Source organism: Lampris incognitus, chromosome 5 (genome assembly GCF_029633865.1).
Source record: "Lampris incognitus isolate fLamInc1 chromosome 5, fLamInc1.hap2, whole genome shotgun sequence".
Classification (NCBI taxonomy): Eukaryota; Metazoa; Chordata; class Actinopteri; order Lampriformes; family Lampridae; genus Lampris; species Lampris incognitus.
The window spans coordinates 44,126,856-44,148,762 of NC_079215.1; the positions used below are offsets into that span (position 1 = coordinate 44,126,856).

Below are 21,907 nucleotides of genomic sequence, written 5' to 3' on the forward strand. Positions count from 1 at the left end.
TCTGTGGTTTCAGCGGGCACCTCCAGCCGGCTTACGGGTGCGTGTATGGGGTGTGTTTGTAGGTTTGAGGCTCAGGGTGGGGGGCAGCGGTCAGGTCACTGGGTCGGGGTGGGCCTTGTGGTCGGCGGGTGGGTGTGGTGCGGGGGCAGCCTGCCCTAGGGGTAGGGTTGTTGGACTCTCATGTCTGCCTGTGTGCTGTGGGGGCGCGGGGAGTTGTGTCAGGGTTGGTGGGATGTGCCGTCTGGTCGTGGGCACCAGATGGGCACTTGAACCTGGCTAGGTGTGCCCAGGATGGGTTGATCGCCCTCAGGGTGGCAGGGCCCCATTGTTGTCCTGGACCCCCTGGGTGTGGTCTCCATGCTGCTCTCATTCTGTGACCTGCATGTGGTGGTGGGGTCCTGGTAGGGGGTCTGCTGGAGGCGCAGGACAGCCCACCATGCTGGAGGCGCTTAGTGGGATGCCGAGTGTCACCAGCTGGTATGTGAGTGGCTAAGGCTTGTTAAGTCTGGATGACTCATACCCCCACTTCCCGCCATTTTAACTCCATACACGACACGAGCACATTATAAGCACTGGGACTACCGGTATGGGCAGGTTGTCAGCGGGTCGGCGTGGGTAGGGGGTCAGCCGGGGGGCGGCCGAGAGAGACCCCTGCCCAGGTGGATTGCGGACTGCTCTGTCCTCAGTCTTTGCAATAACAATGTGTTTTATTAAAATCAGCAGGAATTCTTGGCAAACTTGCTTAAACTATTGCAGTTTATGTCAACAGAAAATTATGTAAGAGTCACCTTGACTGGTTAGGGGAAAAAAAATCAACCCTACCTGTGGAAAAAATAAAAAAGACAAACGGAAAATGGCCAAGCAGAGTGCAATTTCAGACTGAATAATGGAGTTGTTAAGAAATTGTCATTCAGTCAGAATATCAGGCAACAAATGATAACTAGTATTGATTACTGGCTCTTGTGATTTCGAGCTGCTGTCTCGTCTCCCAGTATGGCCGTATATTCTTTGAAAACGTCTCTTGACAACTGATCAGGAGTATCAATAACCAGTTTGCAAACCGTTAGTTCAGTCTTACAGCAACTAGCTGCTGTCTCTTCTCCCCGAGCATGGCCAGGTAGAGGTTGATGAGCTCCAGGTAGGAGGAGGGTGTGGTGTAGTAACGGCGTCTGAGCTCTGAGTAGAAGCGATCGGCCATGTCAGTGACACTGATGTGGATCTCCACGCACATGGCCGAGAAGCTCTGCCTCAGCTCCTCACTGCCAAAGTCCACATTCTGGAAGAAGGTCTGAGAGACTGCGAGGAGGGCCTCGCGGGGCCACTGTGGACCAAGTGGAAAAGGGGGCAGAAGGGGAAGGAGAGAAAGAGAGATGTTATCAGTGTTAGTTTTCCATGTCATTTCAATCACACAAGCTTTCAGTCGCTTGCCCAGACTTGGGTATTCTTATATCTTACTTCAGTTTCTTTTGAGTGAGGGTTACATTTACAGTGATCAACTTGTTAGGACATCTCATTCGTGAATGCAGTACATACTGTGCAGTTCAAAGGACTGGTAAAATACTGCTTTTCACCTTTATTTGCAATACATCAACTGTTTTCCAATGATCTTCTGCTATGCGTTATGCATTGTGGTAGGGTAAGATTGCAGAAAATCAAATTTATGAATAAGGTGATATGAATAAAACATTTTTGTTTCCTGTCCCACTTTTAAGGCATAAGATGGAGCAAGTGGAAAAATAAGCTTAACGTTTAGCTCTTCCGTTTCAAATAGAAGTTGTATATTATCTAATAGTCATATTTTCACGTTCTTTCACACTGAAACAAACTCCCCATGGACATAATCACTTTATGAGTTAAGCTAATTTGTGTGCTGACTATGCGCTGTGATTTGTTATGGATAATAATTGTTTAATAACTAGGTAGTTATTTAAAAGTTCAGCAGAGTAATGCCATAAAATGCATGTTTCAACACAGGCAGGGAAAAGTTCCATACAGGAATTGCGTGTGCACACACACACACACACACACACACACACACACACACACACACACACACACACACACACACACAACAAACAGAGCTGACCTGTACAAACCAATCAATGGTACAGCAGTTGACCAGGGAGGGGAACATTCGACAGCGGGACCTGAAGGTGTCACCTACGGGGCTCATACACAGCACGATGTGTAGTTTCTCCCGCACACGGGAAATAAAGAACTGGTATATCTAGATAGATAGATAGATTCTTCATTGTCGTTTTCCAAGGAAATTTGTTGCCACAGTCTGTACAGAGCCTCACTTAAGCACAATAGGTACATAAATACAGTAGATACCACAACATGACTACACGAAGAACATCCATACAGGATACATCCACATTTATACACACATAGCTGTATATACATACATAGCCCCTATACACACAACAGTTACCAGGGTATTTTGTGTAATGATGCTATGGCAGAGTGGACAAAATCCCTGCCATAGCATAGTGAAGCAGTGTAAGGGAGAGGTTGAGAGGGTGTGTGGGGTCATCTGCAATGGTGCATGCCCTGCGTGTAATGGTGTTCCTGTTCAGAACTGAGAGGTCGGGGGTGGGGAGGCAATAATACATATACATAATTTTTTTCTATTTCCCCCCTTTTTCTCCCCAATTGTACCTGGCCTATCACCCTGCTCTCTGAGCCGTCCCGGTCACTGCTCCACCCACTCTGCCGATCCGGGGAGGGCTGCAGACTACCACATGCCTCCGCTGATACATGTAGAGTCGCCAACCGCTTTTTTTCACCTGACAGTGAGGAGTTTCGCCAGGGGGATGTAGTGCGTGGGAGGATCATGCTATTCCCCCCAGTTCCCCCTCCCCCCGAAAAGGTGCCCCAACTGACCAGAGGAGGCACTAGTGCAGCAACCAGGACACATACCCAAATCCCACGCCCTAACGGCAGACACGGCCAATTGTGTCTATTGGGACGCCCGACCAAGCCGGAGGTAACACGGGGATTCAAACCAGCAATCCCCATGTTGGTAGGCAACGGAATAGACTGCTACGCTACCCGGACGCCTGGGGAGGCAATAATTTTGGAGCCATTGTATCAGACGCGTACGAGTTTGTTCCTATTGGAGGCAGTTAACATGTTGAAGAAACAGGGGGAACAATAGAGGAGAATGGGTTGGAGTGGACTTTTGTAGAGCAGCAACGGAAGGTGGGGGCAACAGAAAGTGCTCTGAGTTTGTTGATGGCAAAGAGTCTTCATTGGCAGCATTTGTGGATGACAGGGGTTGTGTTGGTCAAAGCTCAGTTTATTTTCCAGGGTGTGCCTGAGATATTTGAAGCACTCCACCCTCTCAGCAGTTTCATTATTGATGTAGGTGGGGTTGTAGGTGGGGTTGTGGGCTGTCTGGGCCTCCAGCACACACACACACACACACACACACACACGATACTGTCAACAGCAGAGGATTATTGCTGTTTTGGAACCAACAGAGTTTTGGTCTCAGCAGGATGAAAACATCAGAGACTGATGCTTTCTTATACACTACTATGGGAAAAGACTTTAATGGCTGATTTTGCCATAGTCTATTGCTACCCACTCTTTGTGGACAGTTTGTGCATGCATGAGTGAGTGTGTATGTGCATTTGTGTATGCAAGTGTATGCGTGCAAGTTTGTTAGCGTATACGACTTTTTAGAAATGTTTTATAGACTTGTTTACACACAGCCAAGGAGCAAATGAGAGTACTGGGAAAAGCCATAATGATTTTGTTTGTTTTCCCATATGTTAATTTCTGTTAGAATAACAAATTTTGCCTACACAAATACACGTGTGTGAGTGTGTGTGTGTGTGTGTGTGTTTGTGTGTGTGTGTGTGTGTGTGTGTGTAAATGTGCGTGCTTGCCTGTTTGATAATGTAGCTGTGTGTGTGTGTTTATACCTCGTCTCTATTTCCCTCGTCAATCCCAGCTTCTTTGGCTTTGGGTCGGGTGGCAGCCAGTACTTCCTCGAGCTCATCCTTTTCAAACAGACTTGGCACCTCTCCAGAGTTCAACATATTGTTAATATCCTCCAAAAACCCATCTACCACAATCTACAATAAGCAGATGACAACGGTCATCTGATATGAGCAAATTGTTAACTTATACTCTCATTTGTACAATTAGAGGTGTACAAAAGATTACCACCATCACCACCCCATACAACAGCATTAAAAGAGAACCAAATGTAAGGCTGAGCAGCTTTGCTCAAACTCTGCACCTGAGTATCAGTGAAGAGGAACACCACATCTTTGGCCTCCACACCGGCCATCTTGTAGAGCTTCCTCAGGTCCTCATGGAAGCTGTCGTAGTTGTAGCCCCTGCTCAGCTCAATCTGGAAGCAGCAGTAGCCGCACATGTGGGCCGCCAAACGAGTGAGTGACTGTTTGCCTGTGCCTCCCACCCCCACCAGTAAGGCATTGCCTCTCTCCTGGCGGATCATACGGGCTATCCTAAAGGGTTTGGTAAGTTGAGCAGGAAGTCTGTAAGGACTAGAACATCTCACAGCACGAACAACATAACCTCTTTCACCTTATTGAGTCAGCTTGTAGAGTGATGGATTAGTGTGACTTCTCAGTGATAGCGAGACCACAGGTTCAATCACTGTGAAAGTCAAATTTCTTGAGGCAACACACTAAAGCTCTATTTGCTTTCAAATTGCAAGTTTCTCTAAATAAGAAGTTACAGCCATCCATCCATTATCCAAACTGCTTATCCTGCTCTCAGGGTCGCGGGGATGCTGGAGCCTATCCCAGCACTCATTGGACAGCTGGCGGAGAGACACCCTGGACAGGCCACCAGTCCATCACAGGGCCGACACACATTCACACCTAGGGACAATTTAGAGCAGCTGATTCACCTGACCTACATGTCTTTGGACTGTGGGAGGAAACCGGAGCACCCGGAGGAAACCCATGTAGACACAAAGAGAACTTGCAAACTCCACACAGAAGACAACCTGGGACGACCCCCAAGGTTGGACTACCCTGGGGCTCAAACCCATGACCTTCTTGCTGTGAAGCAACTGCGCTAACCACTGCGCCACCGTGCCACATAAGAAGTTACAAATGCTCACAATTTAATTTGTATATTAAGGATGTCTTGTAAAGAGCCAAATTAGCTTTTAGCCTCATCTTTTTTTTTTGTTGCTTGTATCCCCATTTTGCCTTACATACATTTACCATCTTTTTCTTGCAACAACTTGATATCTGTTTTTAGTGAACATTTATAATGCCTAAAATGTAGTGTTAATAGTTGCAGTATAATTTCTTATTTATATTTTTTTTTTTATTTCCTTTTGTGAAAGCCAGGTTTTATAGATAAAATCATTTCTAGTAGCATGTCTGCTTTGACTGCACTGAAGACTAAACTAAGAAAACATTTTTTACAGATGATTCTTAAAAAGGTTGCAGTGACAAATACTATGTTTGCTGTGATATCCTCAAAATCTTTGAACATGAACAGTTTTTTTTGTTTTTTTTTTTGGTCAAATTGTCCTTGAGAAATCAGAAGAAAGCCACTTTATTTTGTCATTGTAATCTTACAAGGAATTATATTCTTACAATGAATGTGTTCTCTGCATTTAACCCATCCTATTATATAGGAGCAGTGGGCAGCTGCAGAGCCCGGTGACCAACTCCAGTTTTTCTTTCCATTGCATTGCTGAAGGGCACAGGCATGAGTATTAACCCTAACATGTGTGTCTTTTTGATGGTGGAAGGACACTGGAGCACCCAGAGGAAACCCACGCAGACACGAGGAGAACATGCAAACTCCACACAGAAAGGACCTGGGACTGCCTGGGGTTCAAACCCAGGACCTTCTTGCTGTGAGGCAACAGTGCTAACCACTGGGCCACCATGCCACTCCAGAATCAGTCAACCAATGTCACTTATACTAACATACCATTAAGTTCTTCTTGCCTCACTTGGAGTTAAAAACGTTTATATTCTACTGAGTAGTAATATAAATAAAGTAGTATGTTATTTCCCCATGCAGTAGAACCACCAGAAATCTATCCTTTCATCCATCCATCATTATCCAAGCCTCTTATCCCAATCGGGGTCACGGGATGCTTGAGCATATCCTTTCCTTTCAAAGATACAATAACATTGTGTGTGTGTGTGTGTGTGTGTGTGTGTGTGTGTGTGTGTGTGTGTGTGTGTGTGTGTGTGTGTGTGTGTGTGTGTGTGTGTGTGTGTGTGTGTGTGTGTGTGAGCACCTGGACACATGCTCTATGGCATCCTGGAAAAAGACCAGCTTGGTTTCCTTTGAAAAAGACATGTTATAATCATCAAGGTACTCCTGGAGAACTGCCTGGATCTTGTCCATGTCTGTCAGGTCCTCATATACACGATCTGTTTTCCCTGCCCCCACCTACAGTTGGGATGGATGGTGGAATAAAAGGAGGGCGGAGTAGTAAGACAAATTGATCTGTACTGTTCTGTTACTGCCTTTCTGACAGGTGTATTTGACCTTACCTTAATGAAGTCTCCAAATATGATAGGATTGTTGGAAAAATAGGCAGGTTCCAACTTCAAGCCAAAGTGTTTGCCTGTGAGATAGAGAGTGGGGTGGTTATTGAGGTATGTTGTGGTAGACAACAAAGGTGGACAAATAGAAATACATGTAGTTATCAACTGCGCAACCAATTTCTAAATGCTGATTGTCCAAATATTGCATGATACTCTAAAAAGGGGCTATAAGGGGGCGTCTGGGTGGCGTGGTGGTCTATTCCATTGCCTACCAACATGGGGATCCCGGTTTGAATCTCTGCGTTGCCTCCAGCTTGGTCGGGCGTCAATTGGCCGTGTCTGCGGGTGGGAAGCCGATTGTGGGTATGTGTCCTGGTTGCTGCACTAGCACCTCCTCTGGTTGGTCGGGGCACTTGTTCAGGTGGGGAAGGGGGAACTGGGAAATAGCGTGACCCTCCCACACCCTATGTCTCCCTGGCGAAACTCCTCACTGTCAGCTGAAAAGAAGTGGCTGGCGACTCCATATGTATTTAAGGAAGCATGTGGTAGTCTGCAGCCCTCCCCAGATCGGCAGAGGGGGTGGAGCAGTGACTGGAACGGCTCGGAAGAGTGGGGTAATTGGCCAGGTATGATTGGGCAGAAAAAAAGGGGGGAAATAAAAAAGGGGGGGCTATAAAAACGAAAAGAACATGGTGCTGATAAGAAATTTGAAACAATTATTTCTAATGCCTGCCTCTGTTTGTTTCTAGAGTTTGGGAATTTGTCCGTTTTCCCCTCAAGATTAGCCACTGTTGAGCAAACCCTTTCCTTACGAAATCAAATGCAGTAGCGTATTTATCTTAAAGTGATGTTTCAAACCATTGTCACATTTGGTGCTGAATCAGCTAAACCTTACTGACACTTAACTGCTCTCCACTGACAAGAGAAAATGAGTTTAAAATTTAGTTTAAGAAATTAGTTAGAGCTCCACCCTCAACATTCACATAGAGGGTGACAATCCAAGAGAACGTTTACTAGTCAGCAAAACCTTGATAGCGCAGTATTTGCAGAAATACTATTCCCTGCCCAAATTCATTCATGTTTGTCACCTGATCAAATTATTTAGTTTAATGTATTAAAGGATTGCTTGAACATGTTTTTACCATAAGAAGGATGATAATAGTCTAAAACATTATCAAAGTTTGCTGACATTTCTTATCGTTATAAAAGTTTATTTGCAATTGGTGCAGTTTTCGGACTGCATCACATATAAAATAGCTTGACATAATAGAGAACATGCCATATGTAAGCTGTATCAAACAGAAAACAACAAAGATTCAGAGATGCCAAATAATCTTACATACTAAACGGAAAGTCAATTAAAATTGCCCGACAAGTTTACAACATATTGTGGTGTTCCCAACACAGAATATTAACCAGTGTGGTTTTATTAGTTTTGAATATACACAGATCAATGTGATTGGTACTGAATAAGGTGGAGGTCATCTATTGGTTGTTCCTGAATAGTATATAAGGCAGAATCGCCACCAGGGCGTTCTCTTGGTACTCCGCTCTACTCTGGATAGCTAGGTTGTTACAGTGTAATAATAAATATACTACGTTACTGTCATAAGTCTGCCGTGTGCACTTTCCAGTTATCTGCTTAAACAGCTTAGAACATTATTAGTGTTTCATACACGACAGGTTTGGCGACGAGGATGGGATGTTTAAGTTGGAAGACACAGAGTTAGCATGTCAAGCAGCTCCAGCGAGGCAGAAGTCAACGACGAACAACCAGGGAGACGTTCAGTGAGTGAAAGGACCGTCGAACAGAAGATGGCATTCGGTAAGCCAGAAGATTTCCACTTCGAGGAAAGTGAGGAAAGTTTTGATAGTTATCGCCAGCGGTTAGAGCAGTACTTTGCAGCAAATGGATTGGACACTCAAGATGAGAAAACCAAAGCGGTATTTCTTACGGTGGTAGGAAAAAGGGCGCATAGCTTGCTGATGGATTTGTGCACGCCAGATAAGCCATCGAGTAAAACATATGAAGTATTGGTGGGAATGCTAGAAAAGCACTACATCCCGAAAACCAACTTTATTGCCGAGAGATGCAAGTTTCACGGAAGAAACCAAAAGGAAAACGAAACAATAAGTGAGTACATTGCAAGTTTGAGAAAGTTAGCAACCACATGCAAATTTGGAACATTTTTAGATGAAGCACATCGTGATAGGTTTGTCTGTGGAGTTAAGAGCAGTGAGCTAAGAGATCGGTTACTCAATGCTGCTCACACAAAAGACTTAACGTTACAGCTCGCAGTTGAAATGGCGCTTTCTTTTGAGGTAACAAAAGGCAACAGTGTGCAACAGTTTGCACAGAAAGGCTATAAAGCTAATGTGGTGGAAAAGAAGGCTAACATAAAGCATAGAGAGGCTACGGTAAAGTCTACAGCTAACGGAAAACCCTGCTATCGCTACAATGGAAAAGGCCACAGACCGGATGAATCCAGGTTCAAGGACGCAGAGTGTCACCAGTACAAGAAAAAGGGACACATCGCAAAAGCATGCCGTTTACCTAAAGAAGGAAGCTATGGCAAGGCATCGAAAGGGACCATGCATTTGGAATGTTGCCACGCTCTCAAGCACGAGACATGTACAAATTCCAGCGCTATCAAGCAGCAGGGAAGACTTGTTTGCAACGCTCCCCAGCACATGGACCAGAGCAACGCTCACAGTCTTCGGGCAGATGGAGATCCTATCCAGCCTCAGCTCTGCAGTGCCAGAGACGACTGCTGTGTGCCGACAAGGTGCATGGTGGATGCTGTACAGAACATTGACACTGGTCAGACATTGGACAGTGGAGGGGCCGAACTTTTTGCAATGGACACGGGTAAAGGTGACATTGTGAAACCCTACTATGTGTATGTCAGTGTAAATCAGGGGTCCCCAATAGGTGGCCCGCGGGCCACGTCCGGCCCGTGACGGGTTGATTTATGGTCCGCGACATTTTTTGGAGAAATGCCAGAAGGAAGAATTTTTTTAATTTCCCTACCAAAAAAAAAAAAAAAACCCTTTTAATTTTTTTTCTTGGAAATAAAAAATTGTTTCTTCCTTCTGGTATTTCTACACATTTTGTTTGGGAACACCATTCCAAACATAATTTCAGCAATCAATCCAACAAGAAATGCTACCTTGTAACTATCAATTCCACCCTGTATTTCCCCTTGTGGGCTAGTCCAGCCCCCCTCACTTGCGCGTCACATGACCTTATCAGCATTACTGAAAATACTTCAGTTATGGTGGGCTAGAATGCTGCTGGAGGTTGAGTGGCCCGTGGTTTTAAAAGTGGCCCTAAAAGTGGCCCGCTATGAAAAGTAATTGGGGACCCCTGGTGTAAATGATACAAGGGTGAAAATGGAGGTAGACACTGGCGCAGCCGTGTCAGTGATATCTGAAACTCTACTTAAACGCAGGTTTAAAGATGTGAAACTTAGTTCGGCAAATTGTGTGCTGAAAACCTACAGTGAGGAATCATTGCCATTGATAGGAAAATTCACAGCAAAGGTGAAATGCAAGGAACGCTCAGAAAAGCTAGAACTACTAGTCGTGAAAGGAAGAGGTCCTGCATTAATTGGCAGAGACTGGATAAGTCAATTAAAGCTAGACTGGTCAAGAGTCAACAGAGTGGGTCCTGATACAGTGGATGATGTGTGTGCCAGACATGCATCAGTGTTCAAACCTGAGCTAGGCAAGTTAAAAGGTATTGAAGCCAGACTACATGTAGTTCCAGATGCTGTGCCCAAGTTCTGTAAGCCTAGAAACGTGCCTTATGCATTAAGAGAAGCCGTAGAGAGAGAACTGGCAAAATTGGAAGCTGAAGGTGTCATCTCACCTATTAATTACAGTGAGTGGGCAGCTCCAATAGTTTGTGTGCTTAAAAAGGATGATAGTGTGAGAATATGTGGAGACTACAAGGTCACCATCAATCCATGGTTGAATGTGGAACAGTATCCACTACCCAAAACCCAAGATTTATTTGCTAAACTAGCAGGAGGTCAGCAGTTTACCAAATTAGACTTGTCGCAGGCTTATCAGCAAGTTCTGTTAGAGGACAATTCAAGACATTATCTAACTATCAACACACTCAGAGGGTTGTATCACTACAATAGGTTACCCTACGGTGTTGCTAGCGCCCCTGCTATTTTTCAAAAGATTATGGATCAGGTTCTTCAGGGCATGGAAGGGGTCATCTGTTATTTAGATGACATCTTAATTACTGGAAAAGATACAGAAAGGCACCTGACTAACTTGGAAGAGGTGCTTAGCAGACTTGAAACTTACAATCTCAGGGTTACAAGAGAGAAGTGTGCATTCATGCAGAACAGCGTTTCATACTTAGGGCATGTCATTGATGCCATGGGCATACATCCAATGAAGGAAAAGACAGATGCTATTCAGAGGGCTCCAGTTCCGAAAAATGTAACTGAACTCAGGTCATTCTTAGCTCTGTTAAACTACTATGGGAAGTTTATCCCTAATCTATCTACTCTGATTCAGCCAATGACAGCATTGCTGCATAAAGATGCAACCTGGGAATGGTCAGAGAAATGTCAAAGTGCATTTGATAGTGCAAAGAAGTCTCTTCAGTCAGATAAATTGTTAGTACATTTTGATGCAGAGTCACATATCATACTAGCATGTGATGCTTCTCCTTATGGAGTTGGTGCTGTAATCAGCCACAAAATGAAAGATGGAAGTGAGAGACCTATCGTATTTGCATCCAGAATGTTAACTAAAACAGAACAGAATTACTCTCAACTGGAAAAAGAGGCACTGTGTCTTGTTTTTGGAGTTATGAAATTCCATGAGTATCTTTATGGAAGGAAATTCTTGTTATTGACGGACCACAAGCCACTGTTGAAAATTCTGGGGCCTAAAACAGGTGTGCCAACACTGGCCGCCGCTAGATTACAAAGGTAGGCTCTAATTTTGGCAGCGTATACATACGAAATCCAGTACAAGAAGTCAGAGCAGCATAGCAATGCTGATGCTTTATCAAGATTACCTGTGAAGCCTGATGTAGATGTGGCATCAAACCCAATTTACAGAGTGTCTTACCTGGAAGACTTACCTCTTACTGCTAGAGAAATAGCCAAAGAAACAGACAGAGATCCTGTGTTAAGAGTGGTTAAACAGTTGATGTTAACTGGATGGCCTAAACATGTACAGGATGAGTCACTGAAGCCTTATTTTCAGAGAAAATTAGAGCTCAGCATTTAGGATGATTGTTTATTATGGGGTTACTGTGTGGTAGTGCCTGATAAACTAAGAGACAGGCTATTGTCTGAATTACATGAGCACCACTGGGGAATAGTTAAAATGAAGTCCCTCGCCAGAAGCTTATTCTGGTGGCCTACATTAGATGACAGTATTGAACATGGAGTGAATCAGTGTACTATTTGTCAGCAGCAGCGTAGTATGCCTGCTACCGCACCGATACATACATGGAAATTGTCTTTGAGTCCATGGGAAAGAGTACGTCTTGATTTTGCTGAGGACCACAAGCAGATGTTTTACTAGTGATGGATGCCTATGCTAGATGGCCAGAGATAGTTCCCATGACCACTACTACTTCATCTAAGACAATTGAAGCCATGAGAAATTTATTTGCTGCTTATGGGTTGCCTAAAGAGGTTGTAACTGATAACGGACCTCAGTTCGTATCGCAAGAGTTTGAGTCATTTTTGACTAAAAATGGAGTAAAACACATCAAGTCACCTGCATACCATCCTGCAAGTAATGGTTTAGCTGAAAGATTGGTCCAAATTCTTAAGAAATCCCTTGCAAAGAATAGAGCCATTGGTGGTATGACGCTTGAGCACTGTGTAGCAAATTTTCTGATTGGGTACAGAAACACACCCCATACTAAGACAGGAAAGACCCCAGCTGAGCTATTTCTGAGAAGACAGGTGCGAACCAGGTTGTGTCTTATCAAACCAGAGTTTTCTCAGAGAATGCAGACCGAGTCTGAACCAAATCTTCCCCGTGTTGGTCAACACGTGTTGGTAAAAAATTACAGGGGAGGGGAAAAATGGTTGAATGGAGTTGAATGGAGTTATAAGTGAAGTGTTGGGTCCTGTCACATACAGTGTTGAAGTAAATGGAAATTGTGTGAAAAGACATGTGAACCAGATGTTGGGTGTCAAGGGAAATCCAAATCAGACTCAAATGGACTCTTGTGATAGAGCTTCTTGGGAGATTGATGATTTCAATGCAGACACTGATGTGTCAGAACATCCTGTAGAACCACCACCGCCAGTTGTGGAAAGGAACACTCGTCCTGTGAGAGACAGACGTCCTCCTGATAGACTGAACTTGTGACTGACATGCAGATTGGTTATTGAAAAAAAAAAGAAATCTGTAATGTAATGTATGGTTACTGTTGAAGAAATACTGTACATGGTTATGAGCTTAAGAGCAAAAAGGATATGTTAGAATCCTAGAAAAAAAAGAAGTTTGAATTTACAGGGGAGGAGCTGTGGTGTTCCCAACACAGAATATTAACCAGTGTGGTTTTATTAGTTTTGCATATACACAGATCAATGTGATTGATACTGAATAAGGTAGAGGTCATCTATTGGTTGTTCCTGAATAGTATATAAGGCAGAATCGCCACCAGGGCGTTCTCTTGGTACTCCGCTCTACTCTGGATAGCTAGGTTGTTACAGTGTAATAATAAATATACTACGTTACTGTCATAAGTCTGCCGTGTGCACTTTCCAGTTATCTGCTTAAACAGCTTAGAACATTATTAGTGTTTCATACACGACACATATAATATTTCAACTCACTAGCATGAGCATTAATTTCTTAACCAATTAAGCAAAGCCCTAGGAATAAATCAAGGTGAACAACAATAGTTGTCTATTGGGCAATGCAACATTTGGTTGTTTAGGTTTGAAAAGTTTGAAGTTCTCCACTTCTGGTGTGGGAAGATGGGGCACGAATTCAGGTTTGCAGCGGTCTCACCCAGTACCATCCATGTGGTGTCTTTGTCCACGTCTGCGCTTAAGGTTTGTCTTCATTTGATGGCTGAGAGAGCTGGCACCGGATCAGCTGGGAAAGTGTGGTCTGCTGCATCCTGCTGCTGGGCCCCTTCCTGGAGCTGCGACTGAGGAGGTAACACCGAGGGTGGTCTGACAGGACGTGGAAACGGGGCAGGCTAAGATAACTGCTAGCCCAAAAATACCACAGTCAATGCCAGGTGAGGCCGCCGCCAGACCGCCCTCAGTTTTATCGGAACTGCGCCCTGAACCCGAGGAGGAAGCACCGAGGATGGTTTGACAGGACGCGAAAGCGGGGCAGGCTAAGCTTTTTTTTTTTTTTTTAGGCTAAGCTAACTGCTATCCCATGCAGACCGGCAGTCCCGACAGTCATCCTGGCTGGCATTCATTCTCTTGGACACTGATTTTTTCTTTTTCTTTTTTAGTTTGTTAGTCCTGTGCATTTTGCAGTATGGCGGCACATTGACGCAGTGGTTAGCGCGGTTGCCTCACAACAAGAAGGTTCTGGGTTCAAGCCCCGGGGTAGTCCAACCTTGGGGGTCATTTGCATGCTCTCCCCATGTCTGCATGGGTTTCCTCTGGGTTCTCCGGTTTCCTCCCACAGTCCAAAGACATGTAGGTCAGATGAATCGGCCATACTAAATTGCCCCCAGGTATGAATGTGTGCGCGTGCGTGTGTGTGTGTGTGTGTGTGTGTGTGTGTGTGTGTGTGTGTGTGTGTGTGTGTGTGTGTGTGTGTGTGTGTGTGTGTGTGTGTGTATGGCGGTCTGACGGTCTGTCCAGGGTGTCGCCCTGCCTGCCCCCCAATGACTGCTGAGATGGGCTCCAGCATCCCCGCGACCCTGAGAGCAGGATAAGCGGCTTGGATAATGGATGGATTGATAGTTTGGATATATGTGTTCGCTTAGATATGTGTTAGTGTGTGTTCTTGAAATTCTTGTAGTTTTTGGATATGTGTTTTTGTCTTTGTGTTACACTGCTGTGGGCCTGCAGGAAACAATATTTCGATTCATTACATGTATTTTCGTACATGAAATGAAATGACAAATAAAGTGTTCCTGATTCCTGAAACAACCTGGTTGTCCTGGCCTTAAGAAGTACAAATCCTTAGCAGTGTGTGGATGTGTTTTCACATATGCAAGCTTTCATGCTCCTATGTGTTTGTGACAATGTTCTTCACCCTCCTGTAGGTTTAACCAGACAGAACACAGAAAATAAGAGCAACGAGCAACTAAGGAGGTTTACAACTTAATAAGATTCAAGCTTATGCAGCTGGGGGACACATAGTATGCATGAACATCTGCAGAATGAATGACCAGGGCGCCCTGTCCATGTGACAGTTACTTACAGGCCATCTCAGACATGATAGTGTTGAAATAAGTCTTGTCGTGGTTGTTAATGAGCCTGTCATGGAACACCCGATAACATTCATGGCAGAAGAGACGAAAGATCTGGGTTCGGTCCCTCACTGTGCATGGATCACACTGCAGCAAACCTGGATGGCAAGGGAGAGGAGAAAAGGAATAGCAGCATATACAGAATAACTGTTTGTTAGTTTAACATTGGTACATGTACCAATTCTGTTGATTTTTTTTCTTTTGGATCGCTTTGTCTCTCTGTTTTATAGTTGTGCCAATGAATTAAACTAAATGTACCATAGATTTAGTTTAATTTGTTTAATTCCTGAGAAAGCTGCTTAAAATGAGCCCACTGGGACCAATTAACACATCTTTAAGGATTAAATATGAAAAATGCTCTTAACAAAAACAGATGCAAGATGGAAAAAGAAAAAGAAAAAATATGACTTTGTGAGTAGCTCACAGCTGGCATTTCATTTGCTGGCACGAGACTGCTGGCAGTGGAGGCAGTAGTGGCTGGTTGTGGACAGGTGGGATTTGTGAATGTATTCACGCATTAATGTTAAAAAAAATTTTTTAGTGTTTGCACCACTCACCACTAGTAAACCACTCTTCAACTTTATGAGGTTTTGTAGTGAATGTATTATGCATCAAAATGCAAAAATTACATTATATGTGCACATATTATGCATAATTTCTTCTCCTGGATCACCACCTTGCATGTGCTAATGAGCCCAAGATCTATGCCGCCCGGAGCTTGGCTCCTGGTAGGGTCACCCAAGGCAGACAGGTCAAGGGGGAGTTTCCAGACGAAGCACGATCCAACAAAGACCTCAGCGGCAGAGCAGGTGGAAGATGTCTCCAGGTCACAACAGCAGTGAAGGCGGATGAAGGCTACAACAGAAGGTGGTCTCCAATCGTCTTGGTTCTCCATGCCATTGGACTCTGGCCACCCCCTGCCAAGGAGTGTGTGGTGGCTGCAGATGCATCAGCCTCTCCACTTAAAAAACTGTCACGCACAGGCATCTTCTTGCAAGGATCAACCCATAAACATCTAGGGTCAAAGCCCTGTGGCGATCAGGAAGAGGTGACGGGGCAGTAGGGTGAAGTCTGGCAGCCGCTAGCCACAACCTGGGGCACAGATGGTGGGTGTATGATCAGTTGCAAAGCCCTGGGACTGAGGCAGAGGGGCTTCTCATCTGCTGCACCTATGACTGAGCAGCCCTATTTAGGATCCGCTCTGCTCACCCCAGTTGGGGAGGGGGCTCGAAAAGGTGCCCTAAACATAGTCTGCTTATACCTCCTGTCTGGACCACTGCATCCAGAGGGATCCCCACCATGTGGTCAGAAACAGAAACTCATAAATTTTGGAGACTTGAACATACGAACCGCCATGGACAATCAATCCAGTAATTGACCTGAATGGTGTACTGCCATCATAGCCCGAAAGCTGAGAAGATTCTAGATTGATATTACCACACTCTCTGAAACCCGATTGGCCAACCAAGGGCAGGTGAAAGAGGAGAAGGGTGGTTAAACTTTTTTTTTTCTGGAAAAAGCAGTTGATGAGCCAAGGATCCACGGTGTGGGCTTTGCCATCAAAAAAAAAAAAGCCTCATTTGCCACCTTGCTGAGCTTCCTCTGGACATCAATGAACACCTGATGACAATGTGACTGGTGCTTGTAAGTAACCAAAGCATCACCGTCATCAGTGCATGCGTTCCAACTCTTGACTCACAAGATGAAGTAAAGGAGACCTTATATGCCAGCCTGGACAATGTACTCACCAAGGTCCCAAGGAGGATAAGCTAATTCTGCTTCGTTATTTCAATGCCAGAGTGGGATGAAATTACAACTTGTGGAGAGGCATAATTGGCAAGAAAGCAGTTGGAAACATAGACTCCAATGGCATCTTGCTGTTAACAACATGCTCAGAACACAGCCTAATCATCACCAACACACTATTACGCTAGAAGAACAAATAATAAATAAAAAAAACCTGGAGGCACCTTCATTCTAACATTTGGCACCTCATTGACTACATTATCATCCATCAAAGAGACCAACGTGGGGTACTTTAGACCAGAGTTATGATCAGTGCAGATGACTGCTGGACTGACCACCACCTTATCTGCTCCACCCTGTCCATCCAACTTCACCAGAAAAGAAGGGTGTTGAAAAAGCAGAGCCGCCCAAAGCTCAAACCTCGAAAGACTTACTGATACCTCCTCTTGTCAGCAATTCCAGGTCATGCTTAGTAAATTGATGCCCAAGCAGTATCCAGATGATATTGAAAGCCGCTGGGATATGCTCAGGACTGCAATCGCTGGCATCTGTTAAACCACTCTTGGATATAAGATGAAGAACCACCAAGATTGGTTTGATGAGAATGACCTGGAAATCCAATGGTTAATCAACATAAAGAGGTAAGCCTTTACCATCTGGCAGAATGACATCAATTGCCAAAATAAACAAGCTGCCCATGCAAGAGCAAAGTCAGCCGTCCAAAGCCGGGTCAGGGAATTGAAGAACCAATGGTGGACGAAGAAGGCCCTTTAGATCCAGCACCTTGCAGATGCTGGGGATACCAGAGGTTTCTCCGATGCTACTAAGCAATAAATGGACCCAGCAACCACTGTATAATCCCCGTTCACTCCAAATATGGGCACACACTGCTAATAGACAACAAGTCAATAAAAGAGAAGTGGAAAGAGCACTAACAGGACCTTTTAAACTGGGACTCTAGCCCTGAGATGGATAGCCTCCAACAACTCTCTCAACGACCCAAAGAGGAGGACATGGCAGCATCAACTTGTCTAAGAGAAGTCCAGGATGCCATCAGGAACATAAAAATCAACAAGGCTGTTAGTCCTGATGGAATACTTGCAGAAGTACTGAGGGCAGGTGGACCTACACGCCTCAGACATATCCATGTCCTGCTACTTAAAATATGGGGAAAAGGGGAAATCCCTGTGCAACTTAGGGATGCACTCATTGTCTCTATCTTTAAGAAAGGGGACAAAGCTGAGTCCGGAAACTACCGTGGGATTTCCTTGCTTTGCACCACTGGGAAAGCCCTGGCTAGGGTCTTGGCCAAGAGACTCCTCCCAATATCAGAGGAAATTCTACCAGAATCCCAGAGCGGTTTTCGTCCTAACATATGCACCATGGACATGATTTTTACTGCTTGCCAACTCCAAGAAAAAGCCCAGGAACAGAATCAACCATTGAACATGGCCTTCATAGATTTAACCAAAGCTTTTGATTTCATAAACCCCCAGGCCCTCTGGCTAATTCTGTCAAAAATAGGCTGCACAGACAAATATATCACAGAACTATGACTACTGCATGACAATATGTCACCTAGAGTACTCAACAGTTATGGAGACAAGATAGAGTCCTTCAAGGTCCACACAGGAGTTAAACAAGGCTGTGTCATTGCCCCAACCCTATTCTCTGCCTTCATTGCCACCATCCTCCACCTCACGGGTTCCAATCTGCTTCAGTGAATCAAAATCATGTACAGGACTGATGGGAATCTTCTGAATATTAACATATTCAGAGCTAAAGGTAAAACCGCCACCACATTCATCATAGAGCAGCAGTATGCCGATGACAATGCCTTAGTGTCCCTCACAGAGAGGAACCACAGACCATACTGGATGCCTTTGCAATGGCATACAAGCAGCTTGGCCTGGCCATTAACATAAAAAATGACCCATATCCTCTACCAAACCCCACCCAATAGAAATATGCCTGCTCTGCCCCCATCCATCTCTGTAGACAACACCAGACTTGAAAACGTGGAACAGTGCCCATATCTTGGCAGCCTTCTCTCCTCTAAAGCCAACATTGAAATTGAAATACACCATCATCTCAGTTGGATTGGCTGTCAGTGAGGGTGTTGGGCACTACAACCACGACCTCCACTGTGCTGATGAAAACAAGCGCAGACTCAGAAAGGAGCATGTTATCAGAAAGGCCCAAATCCCATCCTCAACCACTTCTTCACACCCTTGCCCACATTGCTCCGAAATATGCAGCTCCAGGATCAGCCTGTATGCCCACCTGAAGACCCACAAGGACCTAGAAGGAGGACGGTCATACTAGACCCCAGGTGACCGCCGATGACAATGATGCCTCACAAAGTCTGAATGCAGTCCCCCTCTGGAAACTGCCTGAATTTAGAGTCATGTAAAGATGATGATTATGAATAGATGAGAGGGGTTACAGGACAGAGGCAGGGCTTGCTCAGAGATGGGGCATGTAGAGTCAACAATACCAGCGGATGTGAGGAACAATTTATAACAATGATAATAATAATAACTTTTATTTCTATAGCACTTTCCTAAAACAATGTTACTAAGTGCTTTTAAAAAAAAACAGACACGGCAAAAATAAGCATAAGAACAAATAAGCAAGAGTAAAAATAAAAACAGTATGAATAAATAAAGACAAATATAAAACATTTGTAAAAGTTTCCGCTTCCCACTTCTGGTGTGGGAAGATGGCAGCGTGGACTCATGTTTGCAGTGGCCTCACCCAGTAACGGTGTGGGAAGATGGTGGTGCAAACTTGTGTTTGCAGTGGCCTCACCCAGTACCGTTGTGGGAAGATGGTGGTGCAAACTTGTGTTTGCGGCGGCCTCAACCCGGTACTGTCCATGCAGGTTCTTAGTCCACGTCTGCATCTAAGTTGTCTTCGTTTAATGGCTGGGAGAGCTGGCGCTGGATCGGGTGGGGGGAGCTTGGTCTGTTGTGTCCTGTGGGCCCAGGGACCACGGCCCTGCCCAGAGCTGTGCCCGAAAAGGAAGCAACAAGGGCAGTCTGACAGGACACAGAAGTGGGGCAGGCTAAGCTAACTGTTAGCCCATGCAGACCAGCAGTTCCGATAACATCGAGGGTGGTCTGGCAGCGGCCTCACCTGGCGTTGCCTGTGCTTTTGGTGTTGTCGTGTGGAGTGCGGGGAGGTGTGTCAAGGATATCTGGCTGGGAGAGCTGGTGTTGGATCGGCTGGGGGAGCCTGGTTTGCTGTGTCTGGTGGACCCAAGGACCATGGCTGCCCGAAGCTGTGCCCGAAGAGGAAGTACTGAGGGCGGTCTAACAGGATGCGGAAGCAGGGCAGGCTAAGCTAACTGCTAGCCCATGCAGACCGGCAGTTCCAAGAGTCATCCTGGCTGGCATTTGCTCTCTTGGACAGTGATTTTTTTTTTTGTTGATATGTTGGAGGGCGGCATGGTGGCACAGTGGTTAGTGTGGTCACCTCAAAGTAAGAAGATCCTGGGTTCGAGCCCTAGAGTAGTCCAACCTTGGGGGTCGTCCTCTGTGTGGAGTTTGCATGTTCTCCCCGTGTCTGTGTGGGTTTCCTCCGGGTGCTCCGATTTCCTCCCACAGTCCAAAGACATGTAGGTCAGGTGAATCAGCCGTACTAAACTGTCCCTAGGTGTGAATGTGTGTGTGTCGGCCCTGTGATGGCCTGGTGGCCTGTCCAGAGTGTCTCCCTGCCTGCTGCCCAATGACTGCTGGGATAGGCTGCAGCATCCCCACGACCCTGAGAGCAGGATAAGAGGTTTGGATAACAGATGGATGGATAGATGGATGGATGGATATGTTGGATATATGTGTTTTTGTAGTTTTGTAATTTTTGTAGCTTTTGTAGTTTTTTGTAGTTTGGATATATGTGCTCTTGTAGTTTGGATATGTGTTTTTGTCTTTGTGTTGCACTGCTGTGGGAAATTATGTTTCATTTCATTTCATTTCATGTACGCAAGTGCATGAAATGAAATGACAAATAAATGTTCCCGATTTCTGATTCCTGAGCTTTCACAAAAAGAAAAGTTTTAAGATGAGATTTAAAGGAAGCTAGAGACTTGGTTTATCTTAGTTCAATAGGAAGAGAATTCCATAGTGTGGGGGCTGTAACAGCAAAGCCGATCACCCATTGTGACAAATCGTTGGTTGTTGGTATAGCTCCCTTATGTATTGCTGCGAGGCACTGAATGTGCTCAATGTGTGTGTGTGTGTGTGTGTGTGTGTGTGTGTGTGTGTGTGTGTGTGTGTGTGTGTGTGTGTGTGTGTGTGTGTGTGTGTGTGTGTGTGTTCTAATCTCAGACAATTTTGAATCAAAAACGTGTAGTTATTTCTCTCAGTAGTCACTTTAACCTAGCCCCCCCGCAGTGATAAAACCTGCTGGGTGTAGGGCTTGTGAGAGAGAAGGAATGGGGTTTAAGATGTGCTGGAGGGTATGGGAGCTAGCAGCTAAGATAAAACCCCAAACCTTAATTAAAACCCCTTGGAAATATCAACTTTGGCAGATAAATCTTTGCTTTGCCCCACACTATGGAAGTACAAGGATTCAGGCTCTGTATCTGTCATTTTGTGTGAGTTTGAGGAGAAAAACACGTGCCATGTCTTGAGAGTTTCCAAGTGTATGCATGACTGTTAGAATGTGTGCATCTTTATGTGTTTGTTGTGGGGGCTTGTGCGTATATACATGCCACAAACACACATAGAACATACCATTGTGCTGCAGTCTTACCCTGGACACACTTGGAGAGGTCACGAAGGTTGAAGACATAGTGGGACTTGGCTGGAGTGGGCAGCAGATCAATGCTCATGCGGTGGTAGATCTCCACAGCTGCACTCATGATACTTCCCGCACAGTCTTTGACTACTTTGGGAAACTCGTTGAGGAAACCACATAGGATAGCCTAGGGCATAGGGAGGAGGGTGAGGAAAGAGAGATGAAGAAAAAGTAGAGAGCGAGAGGGGAGAGAGTGAATTGAGTGAAGTGTAAATGCTTCTGCATCAAGGCTGTCATCGTCAGTATTGCCATGGCAATACTACTTCTCAAACAAGAAATGCCTGGCAATACTACCTTTTCACAGACAATATGGTGTTTATTTCATTTAGAAGACTTGAGTAACCTGTAATACATGTAAAGCCTGTTTGATTTCAGTTTGCTAGAAAATCCAACACAATTTATTTTGGCAAGCTACGAC

At 45.0% G+C, this 21,907-nt stretch overlaps 1 protein-coding gene across 1 annotated transcript in view; it reads right to left on the reverse strand.

The window, feature by feature from the left end:
• Nucleotides 1-21,907, reverse strand: part of dnah6 (dynein, axonemal, heavy chain 6) — a 197,577-nt gene that overhangs the window by 77,696 nt on the left and 97,974 nt on the right. The window contains exons 43-50 of the mRNA XM_056280529.1: nt 21,445-21,616; nt 14,898-15,044; nt 6,513-6,586; nt 6,254-6,408; nt 4,253-4,484; nt 3,933-4,085; nt 2,087-2,227; nt 1,079-1,321 (exon numbers count right to left, since the gene is read on the reverse strand). Coding sequence (XP_056136504.1) covers nt 1,079-1,321; nt 2,087-2,227; nt 3,933-4,085; nt 4,253-4,484; nt 6,254-6,408; nt 6,513-6,586; nt 14,898-15,044; nt 21,445-21,616 — 1,317 coding nt within the window. The remainder of the gene's footprint in view (nt 1-1,078; nt 1,322-2,086; nt 2,228-3,932; nt 4,086-4,252; nt 4,485-6,253; nt 6,409-6,512; nt 6,587-14,897; nt 15,045-21,444; nt 21,617-21,907) is intronic.